This window comes from Hibiscus syriacus, unplaced genomic scaffold (assembly GCF_006381635.1).
Source record: "Hibiscus syriacus cultivar Baekdansim isolate YM2019G1 unplaced genomic scaffold, ASM638163v2 tig00001731_pilon, whole genome shotgun sequence".
Lineage (NCBI taxonomy): Eukaryota > Viridiplantae > Streptophyta > Magnoliopsida > Malvales > Malvaceae > Hibiscus > Hibiscus syriacus.
The window spans coordinates 500,372-521,768 of NW_024061885.1; the positions used below are offsets into that span (position 1 = coordinate 500,372).

Consider the following 21,397-nt stretch of genomic DNA (forward strand, 5'->3'; position numbering starts at 1 on the left):
GGTGGACACCAATCCACTCTAGACTCCACCTACATCTACCACGGTTTGAATTGCAATTTTAAAGAAAAATAATAATAAAATTACCATTTTCAGTAAATTTTTTATTAATCTGTGATAAATAAATATAAGGTAGTATAAGTTCAAACATCTTAAATAGCTTCTTGAAAAAAAAAAGTAACTCTAATATTGATATGGTATTTGTGTAAAAGCCATAAATACCTTTATCCATCCATGAATATATAATTTCATTACACAACAAAAAGTTAATTATTACACAAATTTCAAAATAATTTATCATAACATGAAATGAAACTAGTATAAATTTAAATTCTAAAGTAGAAAGATGAGTCAAATTTCAAGTAAAAATAATAGTTTAATAGTATTGGAGGTCCTCAAACATTTCAAATATATATATATATATGGTCATTGAACTTATTTTACACTCTTAAAGTGAGAAAAAAATCAATATGATTAGTTGACTAACATAAATTATCGTTGATCGTTATAATATTGGTCATGTGGAAGTTTAAGATGTTGAAGTAATAGAGTGACTTATTTGATTCTTTTATAAAGTTTGGGGGTTTAATTGATTTTTTGTAGAAAGCTAAAGGATTTAATTGATTTTTTATAAACTTTGAGGGCTTATTTAATTTTAAATAAAAAAATATAAATTTAAAATATAAATTATTTAAAAATATTAAGAATATTAAACAAATATTAAAAATTAAAAACTTTCATCATAAAAGTATTTTATTATCTCTCATCATTTGGGTCTATTACTACTCATTAATCATATTTTCAGTCCAAAAAAGAAATAATGACTTTTTATATTTTTAATTTTTTGAATATTCCTTTAACGTAAGATCATAAAAATTTGAATTCAAAAGATTATGAATCAAGGTGAATGCACTTTATTAGTTCCTTATACAGTGTGCTAGAGTTTACGAATAGTTATTTGATGTGTCAAAAATATGATTAGATATGTGTAAGAATGATTCAAATGACTTATAATATCTTTATAACTATATTTGTATGTACGATTTTTAAGTCTAGACTAATCTATTAAGTATATTTTGTTAAAATATTGATGATATGATAAGGATGTATGATGATGAAAACATGTTTAGTATTTATACATATATAAATTAAAAATGTATGATATATATATATATAATTAAAAATACAATAAGTTTACTACTTTGACCACATAAATATGTTTAATTTATCTTTTTAATTTATATTCCATGTATATATTGTATATAATATATGATAAATTGACAGTACTATCTTATAATATTTGAGCTAAAAGAAAAAGTGACTTATTAGTTACAAATTTTATGAATAACTTACACAACTTAATCTATCTAAATTAATTGATTGGTAAATAATCCTCAATTATTCGAGCCAAATTTATGTTTGATCAGTTTTCAAAAAAAAATTATGTTTGATGCTCATAGTTAGTTGATTGCTTAAGCCAATTATAATGTCTCTTTAAATACTAAGGTATAATTTTGGATAGATTACGCGTTTAGTACGTAAACTATCAGTTTTGGTCCATTTTAGTACTTAAACTTTTAATTTTTTTCAAAATCATGCCTAACATTAAGTTTTTGTTTAATTTTAGTATCTCGCCGTTAAAAACTTAACGACGCTGCACTTTTATGGGTAAATTACATTATTCATCCCTCAACTATCTTTTCACTCAACTTAAAAATTTTCAATATAACTACTCAACTTTCAAATTGCTCCTATTTTAATCACTATAGTTTATTTTATTAATAATTTTTGTGACATGACATTTTTATTATTATTTTATTAATATATAATTAAAAATAAAAAAATAAATTTGAAAGTTAAGAGTGATTAAATTAGGAGTAATTTAAAAGTTAAGCATTTAAATTAAAAAATTTAAACTTTAATGACCAAAATAAGAATGAGAAGATAGTTGAGTGATGAATGATGTAATATACCCATAAAAAGTGAGACATGCAAATCACTTGTTAAGCTTTTGATAGCAAGGTACTAAAATGAAACAAAAACTAAACATTATGTATGATTTTGAAAAAATGAAAGTTTAGGTACTAAAATGGATTAAAAATAATAGTTTAGGTACTAGACATGTAATTTACCCTATAATTTTTTATTTTAGAACTTCTCACTTCATTACTTTTAATTATACAATAATTTAATATGAATCAAGCGACCTCAGTAGTTAAAAGAATAATTGTTATAACTAGAAGTTATTGGTTCGAGCATGACGTTTGCATGAGTATTTGAATGTCTATTGTTAAATGATTAAAATTTTTTTCAATAGATACTACCTTATATTATCTCATGCTAATTAAAAAGTAAACAATAATTTAATAATTTATTGATATAAAATGCACATTTATCTTTTATACTTGAAGGGTTAGGCTTGGACTTGGAAGTTCGAATTTGGAATAAATAGATTTTTTTAATTGTGTATTGTATTTAAAATTTAGATATAATGTAGGAATTTATTCTTAATGTTTATTTCATAGTTATTTTAGTTTTTTTTATCATAACGGTATATTTTAAATATAAATTACTTGTTGACTAATGATTAATATTTATTGTTTGCATGATAGATTTTATATATCTAAAATACTGACGTAATATTATTATATATTGAAAGTGATGATGTGAAATATATCATATTATCGAAAGAAAAAAATGTAAAAAACCGCATTGGGGTCCATGTAAACATTCTGAAAAAACCAAGTATTTCTATTTCCAAATATCTGTCAAACTATAGAAGAAAACAAAATATTCCACTAGCTATTAATCTCTGTGCAAAAGGAGTGGTTGTTAAAGTTATTCAAAATCCAAGACTCAAGGAGAAGAGTGAAGAAGGAAGTCGACCAGATGATGTAGCGAGAGAGCTCCAAAGTTGACGAGTTACAGGACAATCCCAGAGGATATGGAGAAGAAATTCAAACGCGTGGTGACAAAGAGAACAGAATGAATCAGCGCCTATATGTCTGGCACGTTGAACTTGATTCGTGAGAAACTTGTCATGGATCGCTAACCAAAGAAAGCCGCGGAGACGTTAGGCACTGCTTGTTTCCAAATTAGATTCCATTGAGGGTCCCTATCATACCAGTTTTGCTTGTCAAATTTTTATAAATTTAAATTAAATAAATATTATAAATTCTTATAAATAAAATAAAATTTAACAGTTATAAAATTAAAACGTATTTATAAATTATCATGAAACTATATATTTAAAAAAACAATTATACAATTAAGGGAAGAATTTTAGTAAATTAAACATAATATAGAGAAGTAAATTTCACATATATGTGATCTCAAAAAATATTAATAGGAAAATTGCCATACTGTGCCAATTTTTACTAGATACAACTTTATAAAGTCAAGATAGATATAATATCCATTTGTTTGAGGTTTTTAATCACCCCAATATTTCTTTTATTTTTAAGTAATAGTACATTCATCTCTACTAATTTTTTTTATTAAGTTTAAAATAAAATAAAAGTCACATTATAATTGGCATGTACAAACATAATAATATAATTATACTACTAAATAAAATAAAACTCACATTAGAATTCGCCTATATATATATATATATTAATTTTTAGTAATTTAATTTTTATGTTTAATTTTCTTTATTTACTTTTTGTATATTTATATATTTAAAATTTAAAATTTAAAATATTTAAAAAAAGTAAATAAGCCCTAAATTAAAAAATCAATTTAGACATAGAATACATTAAAAAAATTAACTAATTTGTGATTCATCGGTCACCATGATTGTCACGTTAGTATTATAGACCGTCATATAAATATCAAGAAATGTCACATCAATATCATAATAACTAATGATGAAAATCGTTGGTAAAATAATTATATTAAATATTTTTTAAGTTTTAGAATCACATTAAATATAAAAATAATTTGAAAATCAAGTTAGTTTTTTAAGTGAAAATGTCTCATTTACCTTCTTACCAATTAAAAATAAAAAAAATATCTTAAATTTTAAAAATAATACAAAACATTATCATAGAGGGGATTCTAAAAAAAGAAAAAAATGATCTAATGAACCTAAAACTTATAACTTATGAAAATATAAAAAAAAAAGAATCACTTTTACTATTCACATTTGTTGATTTACATGGCAAATTCAAAAGAAAATAAAATTGAAGCAACAATGAGAGCGACCATTTCAATGCATCTCGATACACAAAAGTAAAAGCAAAACCAGACGCGTTTTTTGTGGAAAAACAAAATTGAAATGCGATGTTTTTATTATTATTTTTTTCCCGCTCAAGCGCGCGATTTCAGTCCAAAACTCTCTCAATCGCACGATTTCAACCCAAAAGTACTCTCGATCGCACCTGAATCGCGCGATCTCAATCCAATCCAACCGTGTTTTTGTCATAAATGTGCATATTGAATCACTAATTTTATATTAAAAACTTCAAATAAATAATTATTTAAAGAAATAAGACATTCTAGAAATTATTTAAAAAAATAATTCTTAAATCGTTCATATAAGATGATCTCATGATCTGCAAACAATTGTTAAATTCTTGCAACCTCCAACAGGCGAGATACATCCGACGTGGGCGCACTTTCTAAGTAAGCCAATAAAATAATTGGATAAAATGACCTCGCGTATTGCAAAGCGTCGAGGTAGCCTTTATGATCCAAAATATCGCGAAATTTATGGGGAGACCTCGCAGCCTGCAAAGCGTGAGAACAATAAATTCCCTACTCTCCCTTTAGTGTCTATAGCCTTGTTCGGATACTATTTCCATGTGGGAAACTGATTTTTTTTAAAATTTTAATTATAACGCATAGTGCTACAATTTATTTTTAAGGTGACTTTAATAACATCATATATAAGACATTTCAAGCAGTGTAAAAATGACATTGAAAATTGTTAGAAATCCTGGTTCTGTGAATGAAGAAAAAAATGGTTTGATAGATATATTAGAGTGTTATTTTTTGTTTGTAAATATGAGTGGTTTCAGAATTTATATGCTTAGAGGTATAGTATTGTAACTTATATTTATGTTAAGGCTAATTTGGCCACATACGAGATATTTTAATGGGATAAAAATCGTGTTGTAAAAGGTTGGAATGCATGATTTGGTGCATGAAGAAATCAAAAGAAATTGAAAACTAAGTAATATGTGTTGTTAATTAAAAAAGAAATAATGCAAAAAGCCCATTTAATTGATACGTGGGCTTGAGCGATTGAGACATTTGTTCTTCGTGTGTCAGGGATTCCTACATATAGAGCATAATTTCAGTTGTCCGGTTCTTTCTTGATGTTTGACCAAATCCTCGTCACAAAAAATTCGGGTTAACCGTAGAAAATCGGGATTTTTTCGTCGTAGTGTATAATTTGGTCGTATTGTAGGTTCATTATCAGCTTCATCTGGATCTCATTCATTTCCAATGGGAGAGAACTCGTATTCATAAACCTTGAATATAGTTTCAAGGAAGTAAATCCGATCAATGAATCTCATTTAGGGTATCGAACAGAAGAAACAGCAGCAATGGTGTGCGCACACATGTATTTGAAAGTTTGAAAGAATTCACACTCGCATGTTTTTTCTTGTAAATTAACCACATATGCGTTGTGTTGTATGTCTTACAATGACCTCACAAATTCTGATACACAGAATAATGACATTTCACGAGAGAAACCTATGGCACTCATCCCATTAGAATGCTGCAGGAATATCTCAAATTTTCTGAAGAGGTCTGGGTGGATTTGGTAACCATCTTCCATCCAGTCAGCTACTTACCGTCCCAAGGTTGCGAAAATGGTTGCAAATCGATAATATGTCACTTTGACAACGTATGTGATAGCAAAATGGCGTACTCCATTTACTGATGAATTTATTGCCTCAGCCAAGTTCGTTGTCATGTGATCATACCGTCTACCCCCATCAAATGATTGAAGCCAAATAAGTTCTTAATTTGGTTAATATTTTGCTTTTAAATTACTCCTTAATAATTATTTTTTGGCTTATTTGTTCATTTTGATTCATTTTCTGTATAAAACGCTAGATTCTAGAAATTACACTAAAAGGACATAATTATGTAGTTTTTTTAATTTTCAGAATCAAAGATGGATTAATGGGCATGACTTTGGGCATGAAATATATGACGAGGCGATGATATCAGCACCTTCTAGAAGGTTCAGTCAGCGCTTCTAGAAGAACGAATTGATTAGTCACACATTTTTGCAATTTGAATTTAAATTAAACTCATATTTTAGGATATTATTTTAAATATTATATTTTATCTTTGTTTTAGGAATTTTAGTTTAAATAGTTTTAAGTATTTTAATTTAAATAGTTTTAAGTATTTTAATTTGAATTTATTTCTTTATTTTAGGAATTATTTTTAGCTTGTTTTTATGATTTTGAAGGCTATAAATACCCTCTCAAGGTAAGCCTAAAAACATATCTCTAACATCTGAGAATTAAATCTTCTTTTTCTCTCTAGCTTTATAAAATTTTCTCTATTTTCTTCCAAGCTTTGCGCATATTTTTTTCTATTTTATTTTAAACTTTGTTTTCAAATATGCTAAGTATGACTTTGATCATTCTTAGCTAATTTTCTTTTACGCTGAAGGCTCAATTCCAAACGTGAGAATTGTAAGACACTTAAATCGCTTCGGATTTTTCTCTATGTTTTTTGGGCTTATTTTCAAATCAAAACGATTTTCAAAACTAAAAGTTGACGTTGTTCTGGATGTTGTTATGCTTAACGTGGGAAAAAGGATCGACTTATTTAAGCACATTTGACTTCCTGTGAACACACTTAGAAAAATTGTTTGTTAAGAGGAAACTAAGATCGGAATCAGTTATTGTTGAAACAACATAATCCGAATCGACAGCGTTTTGAACTTCAACGTTTTGAGATCTACAACATTGTTGTTGCTTAGATCAACTCACAAACCGAAATTTAAGAGTGCACTTGGATATTCAGTATACAAAGCATAGTCACAAGGAATTGTCCTTGTAGAAAAGTAGTCGACGTGAATCTTTAAGTAAAGATCTATTTTGATGATCCGAGGAATTTGAGGCAAAGCTAAAGTCTGAGGTTGTTCTTACCATAAGTCTTCATTATTTCAATTTATTTTATTTATTTATTTAGTTTTTATCTCATTATATCTCTTTAAACAATTTAAAAACTCTCCCTTTTATCTTTATCATTATCTTATATTTATTATTTTATTATTTATCCTTATCTTCTTTTTAAAATAATTCATATTTAATTATCTATTTTATTTTATTATTTTATTCTTATCTTTTTATCTTTATCTAAAATTCTATATTCTTCTAAATCAAGAAAGAGTTTCACTAAATCAGAAACACCATAGTCCATGTGGATCGAGCTTGCTTCTCTATACTACTATCTTTTTTTACTTATTAAGAAGCTGGAATTATTTTGATAGCAAAACGACAATTATCAAATTGACACTATTGTCGGGGACTAACGATAAGTATTAATTTATTTTTCTTTGTTTTTGATTTATGACCAGAAGAACCTCGGATGAATTAGTAGATCTTGGCATGGAGATCGAAGCACGAGCACAAAGATCCACTCACAAACGCTTCGAGAAAAAAGAAAGAGACGAGAAGAGCATAATTTAGAAACGGAATCAAATTCGGAAACAAACTCTAAAGCAGATGCATATAACGAATATCAAATCTCGATGGCAGAAGAAGAATAAATGATCCGAGAGCTAGCCGCAACTCCTGTCACTCAGATGCCATTATGCATCAATTTTCCTAGTGGCAGACTCCATTTCAATTAAAGACGAGACTTATTCATCTTTTTCCCACTTTCCACAGCTTCCCCACTAAAGATCCGCACAAACACTTGTTGGAGTTCCACATGGTTTGCACTAGCATGAAACCACAGGGAGTTACCGAGGATTAAATTAAATTGAGAGTTTTCCATTTCTCTTTAGCCGACTTGGCTAAAGATTGGTTATTTTATTTACCTCTGAATTCAATTAATTCATGGGCTGACATGAGTTGAATATTTCTTGACAGGTTCTTCCCAGCAGCTAAAGCAAGCGAGTTACGAAGGAGCATTCTTTCCATTCAGCAAAAGAGCGAAGAAAGTCTTTATGACTATTGGGAACGATTTAAAAAACTTTACGCACATTGTCCGCAACACAGATTAAGTGAGTAAACGTTAATTCAATACTTTTATGAAGGTCTTTTACCAATGGAAATGAAAATGGTAGATGTCGCCAACGACAGAATTGATTTTAACCATGGCAGTCAACTCTCAACAGTTTTCAAATGAACCCAGCCGAAGGGTTCACATGATAAGTACATTTTCCCTTGAAAATAAGTTAGATAAATTAATTGAAATAGTTAATTCACTTGTTGCAGGAAAATCTAGGGTAACAAGAGCATGTGAGATATCCACGAAGCTGGACCATCCGACAGATTGTTGCCCGATGATACAAGAATGAGGCAATGCAAAAATCAATGCCGTAGGGAACTTTCCAGGTCCTCCACAAAGACCATACAACCCATACATCAATACTTATAATCCAGGATGGCGAGACCACCCAAACTTCATCTTTGCGGTGAATCAAATGCCAGCTTATCAACCAAGACCTCATCTTCAACAGCAAACACAAAAGCCATCATTGGAAGAAATCATAAGAAAGTTATCAATTTCACAAGAAAAGCTGGTTACGTCCCAGGAAAAGCTAATTGGATCCCAGGAAAAATTCCAAAACTGAACCTAGACACATCTTCAAGAGTTGGATAACCAAGTGAGCCGACTAGCTCAAACTGTAGGGAAATTGGAATCACAAGGAAGACTACCTTCTCAAACGGAGTTAAATCCGAGAGAGAATGTTAGTGCCATCACACTCCGAAGTGGAACAATCATCTCACCCAAAGTTCCAGCAAAAAACCCGCACATCCTTCCCTTTATTCTCATGAAATCATGCCACCACCCTTCCCATCAAGATTGATAAAGCGTGATAAAAGAGCTGAAGAAAGGGAGATCTTAGAGGTGTTCCAAAAATTTCAAATTAACATATCTCTTCTTGAAGTATTTCGACAAGTACCAAGGTATGCTCGATTTTTAAAAGAACTTTGTACTACAAAGAGTAAATTAATGGGGCACGAAAAGGTAAATTTGGAAGAACATGTTTCCGAAATTTTCCAATGAAAGCTCCCACTAAATATGAAGGATCAAGGTATATTTTCCATACCTTGTAAAATAGGTAATTTTAAAATTAAATGTGTAATATGTGACTTAGGTGCTTCAATCAACGTTATGCGATTTTCTATTTATAAAATGATTACTAATTAGCCTTTGAAGGAAATGAGAGTAACCATATAGTTGGTTGATCAATATGTGATCTATCCAGTAGGAGTGATGGAAAATGTCTTAGTAAAGGCCGATGTATTATTTTTTTCTTGCAGATTTCTATGTCATTGACATGGAACATGATAGGTCGGGATACTTATTCTGAAGTACTTTTAGGTCGACCCTTCCTAAGCACCGCACATACAAAGATGTTAGAAGTGGTATACTGACAATGGAATTTGATGGTGAGATCATTAAATTTGATATACATTTTGGGACAAAACGGATTAAGTGAGAGGGGGAAGGAAAAGCATGTCAAATTTTTCTTGACTTGTTTGATTGTTTGAAATTGAGTTATTCTAACATTGATGTGTTGAGATCGTTGGTTGCTATTCTTGAACTTCAATTTATACTCTTGTTTCCTATTGGATTGTGACCATGTTTTGATCGAATTTAATTTGCATGATTGATGATTGGTATAGCTGGTGATATTTTTGTTGAGTATTGATATTTTATGCTTTTGTTGATAGAGATGAACTTGACTCAATGCATATAAACTTTTCTTGTGAGATTTGAGCTTAACGAGCATATATTTTCTTTCTTGCTCATTATTTGGCTTGAGTGTGCCTGACTAATTAGGATATTCAAGAACTTATAATCACAATGCATATCGAGACTACATGTTGAACGTAATGTTTTAATGTGATAGGAGCACCTAGGATAAACCCACTTTTCACAAAAAGACTAGCCATTTACATATTCTCCAGTGAACCACATTTGAGCATATTTCCCTTTTTTTATTTTACACCTCATAATTAAACCCAAAGCATTTCTTTTTATTTTTCTTCTCTTTTCACACCCTTTCCGAGACTTGATATCTTGTATCATTCTTATTCCACGAAAAAAAAGAGAAATGAAAAAAAATCACTATTTCAAAAAAATCGAAAAAACAAAGTTGTTCTCTGTTTAAAACAGCAAAAAAAAAGAGAATAAAAGACTCTTCGCTCGAATGAAAAAAAAAGAAGGAAAAATCAATCGTTTAAATTGCCTTTCATATATTTTTTCCTTGTTTTATCTTTTATTGTGCTTCATATTAATTTGTGGATTGTTATTAATTATTTTGATATCTTGTTTTGGCATTTCAAACCTTTCTTTTTGGCCTTTTCCCTACCCTAACCTAAGCCCCGTTACACCTTGTTTAAAAACCCCTTGATTATTGCATTATGTTCACTTTTAGTAGTGGAGACTTGATTGGATTACAAGCATATGGTAATATTTTGGTTAGTTTCGGTTTGAGCAATTTCATTTACCCCAAACACTTTGAGCGGATACGTGTGAATCTTTGTAAGGTTTCATTGAAGTTGGCAATTGATTGGGATATCTTACTTACTTTAAAATTTATTAGATGTGTCTTTGCTTGATTGTAACTTGAATTCGGCAAATGTCATGGACTTAGTTCGATTGGAAGTTTGAGAAATAAATTGAAATTGAAGATTGCAACTTATATTTTGATGTATTAATTGATGAATGCTTGAGGACAAGCATTGAATAAGTGAGGGGAAATTTGATAAGTTCTTAATTTGGTTAATATTTTGTTTTTAAATTACTCCTTAATCATTATTTTTTTTGGATTATTTGTTCGTTTTGATTCATTTTCTGTGCATGACGCTAGATTATGGAAATTGCACTAAAAATATAGAATTCTGTAGTTTTTTTATTTTAGGAATCAAAGTTGAATTAGTGGGCATGACTTTGGGCATGAAATATCTGATGAGGTGATGATGTCAGCACCTTCTAGAAGATCCATTCAGTGCTTCTAGAGAACGAATGGATCAACCACACGTTTATGCAATTCTAATTTGAATTAATCTCATGTTTTAGGATATTATTTTAAATATTATATTTTATCTTTGTTTTAGGAATTTTAGTTTAAATAGTTTTAAGTATTTTAATTAGGTTTTATTTCTTTATTTTAAGAATTATCTTTAGTTTGTTTTTAGGATTTTGAAGGCTATAAATACCCTCTCACGGTAAGTCTAGAAACATATCTCTCACATCTGAGAATTAAATATTCTTTTTCTCTCTAGCTTTATAAAATTTTCTCTATTTTCTTTCAAGATTTGCGCATATTTTTTTTCTATTTTATTTTAAACTTTGTTTTCAAATATGCTAAGTATGACTTTGGTCGTGCTTAGCTATTTTTCTTTTAAGTCGAAGGCTAAAGGGAAGACTCAATTTCAAACGTGAGAATTGTAAGGCACTTAAATCGCTTCATATGCTTCTCTCTGTTTTCTAGGCTTATTTTCAAATCAAAACGATTTTCAAAACCAAAAGTCGACGTTGGTTTGGATGTTGTTATGGTTAATGTGAGAAGAAGGATCGGCTTATTGAAGCACATATGACTTCCTGTGAACACACTTAGCAAAATTGTTTGCTAAGAGTAAATTGAGATCGGAATCAGTTATTGTTGAAACAACATAATCCGAGTCGGCATCTTTTAGAACTTCAACGTTTTGAGATCTACAACATTGTTGTTGCTTAGATCAACTCACAAACCGAAATTTAAGAGTGCACTTGGATATTCGGTATACAAAACATAGTCACAAGGAATTGTCCTTGTAGACAAGTAGCCGACGTGAATCTTGAAGTAAAGATCTATTTTGATGATCCGAGGAATTTGAGGCAAAGCTAAAGTTGAGGTTGTTCTTACAATAAGTCTTCTTTATTTCAATTTATTTTGTTTATTTATTTGTTTATTTAGTTTTTATCTCATTATATCTCTTTAAACAAATTAAAAACTCCCCCTTTTATCTTTATCATTATCTTATAATTATTTTCTATTTTTTATTATTTTATCATTATCTTCTTTTTAAAATAATTCATATTTAATTATCTATTTTATTTTATTATTTTATTCTTATCTTTTTATCTTTATCTAAAATTCTATCTTCTTCTAAATCAAGAAAGAGTTTCACTATATCAGAAACACCATAGTCCATGTGGATCGACCCTGCTTCTCTATACTACTCTCCCTTTTTACTTATTAAGAAGCTAGACTTATTTTGATAGCAAAACGACAGTTATCAAAGCCATTTCTCATTTGGGATTCTAGCAAGATAGTTGAAGCCCTAAAAATTCATATGTCTCAGTTCCTGCGTGGTTCTGCTAACGTACTATACATATCACGGGATGCAGGATGCGATTTTCACTGAAAATATTTTGATTAACTCAAAATAAAATAGTTTAGTACAAATATTTCAGTTTTGAAGAACGAAATAAATAACATCTAATAATGCCTATGTCCACCAGTTCCGCATTGTGTCTGATAACGAGTCCGACGCGGACGTAATTGCGATTCTTCTTCCTCTTCAACATTATTATCATCATCAGGACTAGTAACTATACATGGAATAGATCCACCACTGGCATTGGAACTAGGACCAGGTAGAATATGTTTTGCTGCGGTGTTTGCTCAACAATATCAGATCCAAAGTTAGCCACCAATTGTGTCGGTGGTGAATTCAACTAGTCAAAGATGTTGGTGATGAAACCTTCCGAGAACTGTCCCATTTGCTGAAATGTTGATTGAGTCAAGTGGGTGAAGATAGGGTTAGAGTGTGTCAACGGTGTCTGAGGAGGTCCTTGTGTTGTTGTCGATGAGGAGGATACATTGTTGTCTTTTTCTTCTCTGTCTTGACTCCCCCCCCACATTGCCTCTCAGTCTGTGGGCGATTCTGTGGGCGATTATGTGGAGGAACATATAATTCTCATACTCGCTCCTCATCGGTCAATATATGTGGCATCCCATATTCTTGGTACCATCACATATAATCGTATGTCACATTGTGGTCGAAGATGGGTTGAGTCATGGGTGTCTTCTCGAATCGTCAGACACAGTTATTCAGATACATTGCATTATGGTTCGCCTAATTAATTTCCGTCTTCCCTTCTCGTGTCAATCGATGTAACTCATCTAAGCAAGGTGGATGTGGCGGAATTGATTGAATACAATTAAATTGTCGAAGGACGCGCTCGGTGGGATGCCACTCGACTATCTCATACAAGATTAGCGGGACTGACACGATGTACACAGGCACATTAGTCACCCGAATCTCATGCGATATACAATAAGCAATAGCAGTATCACAGTAAGACGTCCACAAGAACTATAAAATTAAAATTACATAACTTTGTTAGCTAAAAACCTCAAATAAATTAAATTGTTCTACAATTATAAGATAAACATCAAAAGAAAAATATTTTATTACCTGATGTCCAAACTTATCGATCAAGAGTCTAAAGTCTCATTGATGTGTTGATAAGTGGGCGTGAGAAGTTTCATCAATACACTTATCATTAATATAATAGAATTTTATTATTTGTTAGTAAATTATAATAAATAGATAAAAATTATTTTTTACCTTTTAAGTAGAAATTCATATGGGATATGTGTTTTAAGGATATGGCATAAAAATGACATTCAGATCCAGGCCCACGAACGCCACAACAATAAACACCCTCCAATGATTTTTTCGTAGAATCTACGACTCTACAAAGCTGTTGGAACAAAAATATCAAAACTACCGACCCTCAACTTATATTTATTGAATCACTCAAAATTTTCAAATGATTCAACCACATCAGATGCACCTTATTTCGGGATTTGTCTAGCATTAAAATCCCCCAATAACTCGTAGTATATGTGCATAAGCAAATTGCTTAAAAAATTAATAAAATAATATAACTACTTAATTTCCAAAAAATTAAATAAATAAATTGAAATATTAATAAATATTCATAAATAAAAACATTTATATTTACCTCATTTGCTTCATGCTCCACATTCTAGGGTAGATTCATAAATTTTTTCATCCAAAAATTTATTTTTTATTTTTCCACCATCGTATGCATCATCAGGCTGATCAATTCGAGCAATACCTCACATACGTTTCTAGGGGCGCCGACAACACCAGTAATAGCTACTCCATCAATATGCAATCCTAGATGAAATGCAACATCTTCCAGGGTAATAGTTGCCTCCCCACACAGTAAATGAAACATGTGCGTCTCCAATCTTTATTTTTCCACCAAAGCATTTATAAGTGGAGGATGCAACTTCACGCCGTTAATAGTTGTACTACCGATTTATCTGAAACTCGCTAAATGTAAATAGTCAATAATATCCGTATCGGGCGGTGTCCCACGATTTATATGACACTCTAATACACGCTCATATCCCTACGAAATATAAATATTAAAAAATTATTTAAATACCAAAACAAATAACTAACTAAATAAATAAATAAATAGTAAAAATATTAAATAATATTAATTAATTTACCTCACCATTTTATATCCAATAATCTAATACGTGACTTCGATCATGTCTTAATAGACTCGCCACCATGATATGTAATCTTTGAATATTTTAATATATGAAAGGGATAAGTGTGGTGATGAATAGGAGTGGAGAACCCTATTTATATAGCCCTCTCGCACCAGGAGAAACGTAGTTTTAAATGCAACTTGCGTCCAGCAAGATGTGAGTTACGTTAAAAACACACGAAATTTATTCCTTTCCTAGTACCTCGTAGTTTGCAAGACGCGAAATTACTACAACTTTTATCTTTTAAATTTCAAAATATATTATAGTTATAATATTATTTATTATATTTAATATTTTACACATATAATTTTTGTCATTATTTCAAAATTTACAAAATATATTATAATTATTTTTTATAAAATATATATTATAATTACTATATTTATATATTATTATATTTTAATTATTTATTATATTTAATATTTAATATTATTCATTATTATTATTATTATGTTTTATTTATTATATTCATTTAATTTATACGTTTCAAATTAGATTACTATACAAAATTCGAAAGAACTTCGCGCTTTGCAGGTAACGAAGTCTCCCATAAATCTCGCGTTATTTTGGATCATAAAAGCTACCTCGCACTTCGTAATGGGCGATGTTATTTTATACAATTATTTTATTGGCTTACTTGAAAAGTATGCCCACGTCGAATGAATCTCGCATGTTGAAGGGTGAGAGATTTAACACACAATTTACAAGTCGCGAAGTCGTCCGATGTGAATGATTTGAGGGTTATTCTTTCAAATAATTTCTATAAGACCATTTCTTTAATTAATTATTTATTTAAGGTTTTTAATATAAAATTGCATATTGAATCTTTTTTTTTTCTTGTTTCTTTAACTTTTTATCATTTAAATAAAATATTTTCTTGACTCGGAGCCACATTACGTGTTTTAAAACAGTGGTTTGATGGGTAAATTCCTGGTACTTTCTATTACTCGAGAGTTTTATAAGTCAACGAAAGTGCTTTGCTTTCTGGGTATTTATAACCAGCTGGAGAGCATTTAGGTTACCAAGTGTTTGCTTTTCTTCTTACTAATTTATTGCAGTTTCCAACCTTTTTTTATGATGCTTCCTTGTAAGAGAACTGCTCCTGATCATGGTGACGATGATGATGAGAGCTTGGAACTCAGGGCTCCTGAGCCTAAAAGAAGAGCTAACCTGAAACAGTGAGTTGGATTTTTTTCCCGTTAAAGTTTAATAATTTTGCATGTTTTTTGAATTGAGTTTTCTTTAAAAAAACTTTTGCAGCGCTGTTCGAAGCATAATGGGTGTTGGAGGGCTTTCCTTCAACAAAATTGTGCTCAACCTGGAACCAATGCTTCGGTTATGGGTAAGCCCTGCTTTATATGTTGATTCTACTTCATTTGAGCTCAAATTTGGGTATATTTTGTGCTGTCAAAGCTTACTATGATAGTATCAATGAATTTATTAGCTTGAATTGTATCTTTACTTTTCAATCTTGGTTTGATTTGCCTGATTTCTCAGTTTTATATCACTGTATTTTATCCGTGATTAGGTTCGTGAGGCGGTCGAAAGGGCAATTATGTCCTCCATTCCTTCATCTTCAAGGTCAGTTATTTCACCTCAATGTTGGATCAAGCATTTTGATGTATATCTTCCATGTCTATATGTATCCTTATGCTGCATGTTTATTGTCTAATCCATTAATAGCCTAAGTTGGTACTTTTACTGTTTTAGATCCTCGCTTAATCAGATCGAGGCACCTAGAGGACGAAGGTTGCAGTTGCATTTTGTCGATAAACTGCCTTCGATCATATTTACAGGCAGCAAGGTTGAGGCTGAGAATGGGAATACCATTAGGATTGTCATAGTTGATGCAACTACCCAAACAATGGTCTCATCCCTGTCGTCGGTTAAGGTCGAGATTGTTGTCCTCAATGGTGATTTCGACGCTAATGAACGACAAGATTGGTCAGAAAATCAATTCAATGCCAGTGTTCTTCGTGAGCGAGAAGGTAGAAGGCCATTGGTAACGGGAGATGTCAACTTTACGATGGTAGACGGTGTAGGTACTGTTGATAATGTGGTTTTCACTGACAATTCGAGCTGGATAAGAAGCAGAAAGTTCCGTTTAGGAGCTAGAATTGTACAACAAATTGCTGGTGAAGTGACGATCAGGGAGGCTATAAGTGAAGCATTCATGGTGAAGGATCATCGTGGAGAATGTAAAGCTCAAACACTTTTTTTTTCAACTTCAATTCCATATTCAGTCTATTCTTAAAAACTGACTTGGAATTTTATTCATATGCAGTGTACAAGAAACACTACCCGCCACACCAACGCGATGAAGTATGGCGTCTCGAAAGGATAGCGAAAGATGGCGCCTTCCATGCACGTTTGGCTTCAAAAAATATTCATAACATAAAGGACTTCCTACGGCTGCAAGTTACCGATCCATCCACACTACGGAATGTAACAAATAAAAAATTCTTCATGTCCATAACATCTAATGTTTTTTGTTTCATCTGCTGAACCTGTCTGAATTGTGATAACTGCAGATATTAGGTGGTGGGATCTCAAACAGGGTATGGGATACAATCATAGAACATGCCTTAACTTGTGTTCTTGATGATGATGAGTGGTATACCTACTACGGAGCCGCACAAAGAGTTGGTCTCCTCTTAAACTCCATTTACCAGGTCATTGAAGTAACATTTGATGGCCAAAATTACCTGCCTGTGGAAAACTTAAACTTTTCCCAGAAGGTATGTGTCATATCCATGAATTTCGTAATTACAGTACTTCACCTTAGTATGTTCCATATATATTACATAAGAATATAAGATTGAATGATTTTCGTGCAATTCATTTTTGCAGCTGCTAGTGGAAGATGCAAAGAGACAAGCTTACAAGAATGTTCGGGACCTGGTCTTGATCGATCGGCGAGCGATTACGGCCGGCCCTTCAATGCTCTTTACAGATCTGCTGCCTGAACAAGTAGGCACCTCAAATTTGCTTCTGCCGCAACCTTATTTCTCAGCTTCAAACCAAGGTAAAAGACCAGACATGCCACTAGGGTTCAACCAGTTTCAGACTTTGAATTCCTTCTTTATTAATTGAAGTGCAAAACACATGTATTAAATGCTTATGAAATCCTTATATATGCAGACCAACAAGACATGTCATTGGGATTCAACCAATCCTCAGCGTCCTATGCCTATGAAGTGGAAGATCCCAATAACTTGCAGGGAATTGGAGCATTTAATCCAATGCTAAGAAACAGTTTTCGAATGGAGGGAATCTTCCCTTACAATGGAGACAATAGTTTTTCACTTTTCGCGGACGAAGATTTCAATATAAATCAGGATAATCCTCAGACTCAAATGCTAAGCTTAACATCAGCTGCTCCTACATGGGCTCAAGGAAATGGATTTATTTTGACTCCAGACTATGAATCATCATCTATAGGCATCCTTGCTTCTTCCCCAAGCTTCAATGTACATAACCGAAGCATAAGGGAGGCGAGAGATGTATGTCCCAAAGCTCAGTGGTTGAAATTACGAGCCGTTATCCAATGGAGGTCAATTAGGCGCGGTGCTGCAAGAAGGCGACACTGGCTGCCACAAGGTATATGTATATAAATCAGTAGGAACAATTGCATAGCAATTAACAATCTCCGACATGTTTTATGAAATTAGGAGATAATAATCTCGTAGAGGTCTTATGTAGTGCTTCTTTATGGAAATGTATTGTATGTAGTGTGAGGTTGTAGGAGGGCAGTCCATATTAGTCTCCTAGGTTTATTATGTAGTTGAAGATTTCACCTTTGTAACTTGTAACTAACAATTGCAACAAAACAAGGGTGTCTGCAAATAGTGTTTTTTAAGTTAAAAATATTAGTGTAATAAAATCATCAATTTCTTCTTGAAGCAATGTACATTTATTTATAATTTAATTTCATATTTTTAAATAAAAATTAATAATTAATGTTTGTTAACGGAATAAATGAGTTTTATCGTCAGTTGAAAGTTTCCCTCTTCTGATTTGGATGATGAAGTGCGGTCGGTGGTTACATAACAATCAATAAGTGATACGGAAATAAAGAAGAGAATAGAGAGTGAATGAATGAATGAATGAATGGATAGGAATATGGTGAGCGGGATTTATATATTGATCCTCTATGTGTGATGGTGTCAAACCTAGAATCATGATTATTGTATGTAGATAGACAGTAAATAAATGCAATCGCTAATCAGTAGATATGAATCTTGCCAGATCCATTGGATTTGCAGATTTCCTTTTCAAGAGGTTACAGTTGACCGGAGGGTACAAATAATTCTGGAGGTACAACATTATGTCCCTTCCAGTTAAGGGCATATCATAAAGTAACTTCACTTGAAGCATATATGCGAAGGCATTTTCTATATGAATTTAGTTTGGTTAAGTTTTGGGAGTTACTTCAGAGGCATTTTTTAGACTCGTTTATATTTTTTCTGTGAGTGGTTCTTCGCGCCTTGGGGAGATCCAAAAAAGCAAAGGTTTCTCCAGGCTCGTCTATTTTCCCTACAAATAACTTTCTACGTTTCATTTTGAAAAAAATGTTTAGATCGATGGTCGTGTGGTGGAAGAACCTGATGCCTTTATACGTCTTTTTAAGTGCGTATTATGCGTTTTAAAATTTCAGACTTGTCTTAGAGTTATCTCCGAACTCGTGTACTTTGTGAAGGGCCTTAATCGCCTTTGGAAATTACTTTTGTGTTCTTAATTGAGGTGGGCGGAGTCATCTCCGGGCCAGTATAATTCCCTACGAAGGATGCTTGATACTTTTAGGTTATCCAAATTAATTTGGACGAAGTTATCTCTAAGTCCGCATGTATTTCCTACGGTGGATTCTCATCGCTCTTTGGATATCTCAATTAATTCAGGCAGAGTTGTCTCCAGGCCCACATGTATTTCCTGCAAGGATTCTCAATGCTTTTGGGGTATCATAATTTGGTAAAACTGAAGCGAGCAGAGCTAGCTCTAGGCACGCATGTATTCCCCACGGAGGATTCTGAATGATTTTGTTCGGATCATTTATGTATTCTTTAGAGGTCAAGCGCAAATTTCTTCAACCTTAGCGGAGGCATATATACTCCTGTAACAGCTTATACTCGGTCACGATGATGACCCGATTAATCTGAATGTCACATTAGACTACAAAGCGAATCAGACACATGGATCCTGAACATGCACACTAGGCGACAATGAGAAAAATAAACAAGCACTCATGCTTATTCACGCAACAGACATATCATGCTTCATACATAATTAAACTAAAAACAAATCACGCCTTTGAAACAATTGAATTAACAAATCAAGCATCTAGGGGGGAAATAGTCATTTCACCATACGTACGAGAAATTCATGTAAATTTACAAATTAAATCATATTATTAAACCTTACCTGATATTTATTAGTCATGGCTAAATTTGCAGTGAAAACAAAAATCATTTAGGCCTTCAATTGCTTAACATACATTTAGAGACTAAACATAAACATCTTAAAACATACATAACAACAAAAGACACAAATTGAAGGGCTCATTATGTAATTAATGTTATTAAAGGGTGACATACAAATCTCACACAAATCCAACTTAAAACATGTTTTAATTGAGAAATCAAGTTTTGGACTAATTTGAATTTATTTTAAGGATTAGGGGTCATCCTAAAGTTTAAGAAATATTACAGGTCTTTAATGAATGCTATTTTATCATTTTCCTCGATTTTAACCTCAAGGGATTGATCCCTTTTTACATGGGATCTATAATATCCCAAAATTGGGACTAGTTACTGAAATGTAAAATTTTAAGTTTGGGGACCAAATTATAAAGTTGTAAAAGTTTAGGACTAAAAATTTAATTTTCAGAAATTATATATATTGGACCGTAAATTAGTAGTTCAGCCCAAGAATAGAATTTTAGTGGGTTTTATATTTTTGATATAGGAATTGTATAAAAATTTATTAAGAGATAAAGTTCGGTAAAATATTCGGATAAGCGGATCAAATCGGAAGTTTACAAAAATTTGAAGGAATGTAGTTTGGGGCTAGAAATATTATACTGATATTTTTAATCATTAGAATTTGTTGTGAATCAGTGGATTTTGGTTGAATTTTTCATGTTAAAGTGGAATAGAAAAATTTAGTGACGTTAAATTTTTGGAAAAATGAAAGGGCAAAGATGAAAATTGATAGATAGGATTTTTTATATTTATTTAAGATTATTAAAATCGAGATAAAAGGATGGCATGTGGGTAAATATTATGATTCATTCAGGGCAATTTAACTTTTAGGCCAAAATGAATTTTTAATTAGCTTTTAAGGCAAAAATTAGGAGATATTTTGTATGAAATTTCAAGAATTCTCCTTTCTTCTTCTTCTTCAGCTGGCCGAACCTCCATAGCCAAGGTAAGTGGGGTTTTCTTTTTCATTTTTTTGATCCATTTAGTGAGATTTAAGACTAACTTGTGAAATAAGAAAATCATCTACACTAAATTCTCTTTAATTTGGTATAAATATGTCATTGATTCATGCTTAAACTGTTGAATGGGTTGAAGGGTAAGTTGTATTTGGTTGAAACAAGATTAAATTTTGATCCTAGGAGTGTTATGGAAGCATATACAAGCAAGAAAATTGAATAAAAAT

General features: G+C 31.5%; 1 protein-coding gene across 1 annotated transcript; it reads left to right on the forward strand.

Moving 5' to 3' along the window:
* The first annotated feature begins 15,765 nt into the window (after positions 1–15,765).
* Positions 15,766–18,639, forward strand: LOC120132995 (protein SAR DEFICIENT 1-like). The gene is made up of 8 exons (XM_039149671.1): positions 15,766–15,915; positions 15,998–16,079; positions 16,266–16,318; positions 16,448–16,935; positions 17,022–17,182; positions 17,269–17,475; positions 17,588–17,762; positions 17,879–18,639. Exons 1-8 carry the CDS (start codon positions 15,812–15,814, stop codon positions 18,349–18,351), a joined length of 1,743 nt encoding a protein of 580 aa, XP_039005602.1. The 5' UTR covers positions 15,766–15,811; the 3' UTR covers positions 18,352–18,639.
* The last annotated feature ends 2,758 nt before the right edge of the window (positions 18,640–21,397 follow it).

What these genes read in the sequence shown, in the direction of transcription:
- LOC120132995 (XM_039149671.1), top strand. Translation starts at nt 15,812, where the DNA reads ATGATGCTTCCTTGTAAGAGAACTGCTCCTGATCATGGTGACGATGAT. An exon ending in TCCATTCCTTCATCTTCAAG is followed by an intron (nt 16,319 to 16,447) that starts GTCAGTTATTTC and finishes TTACTGTTTTAG; the next exon opens with ATCCTCGCTTAATCAGATCG. An exon ending in TTTCTCAGCTTCAAACCAAG is followed by an intron (nt 17,763 to 17,878) that starts GTAAAAGACCAG and finishes TTATATATGCAG; the next exon opens with ACCAACAAGACATGTCATTG.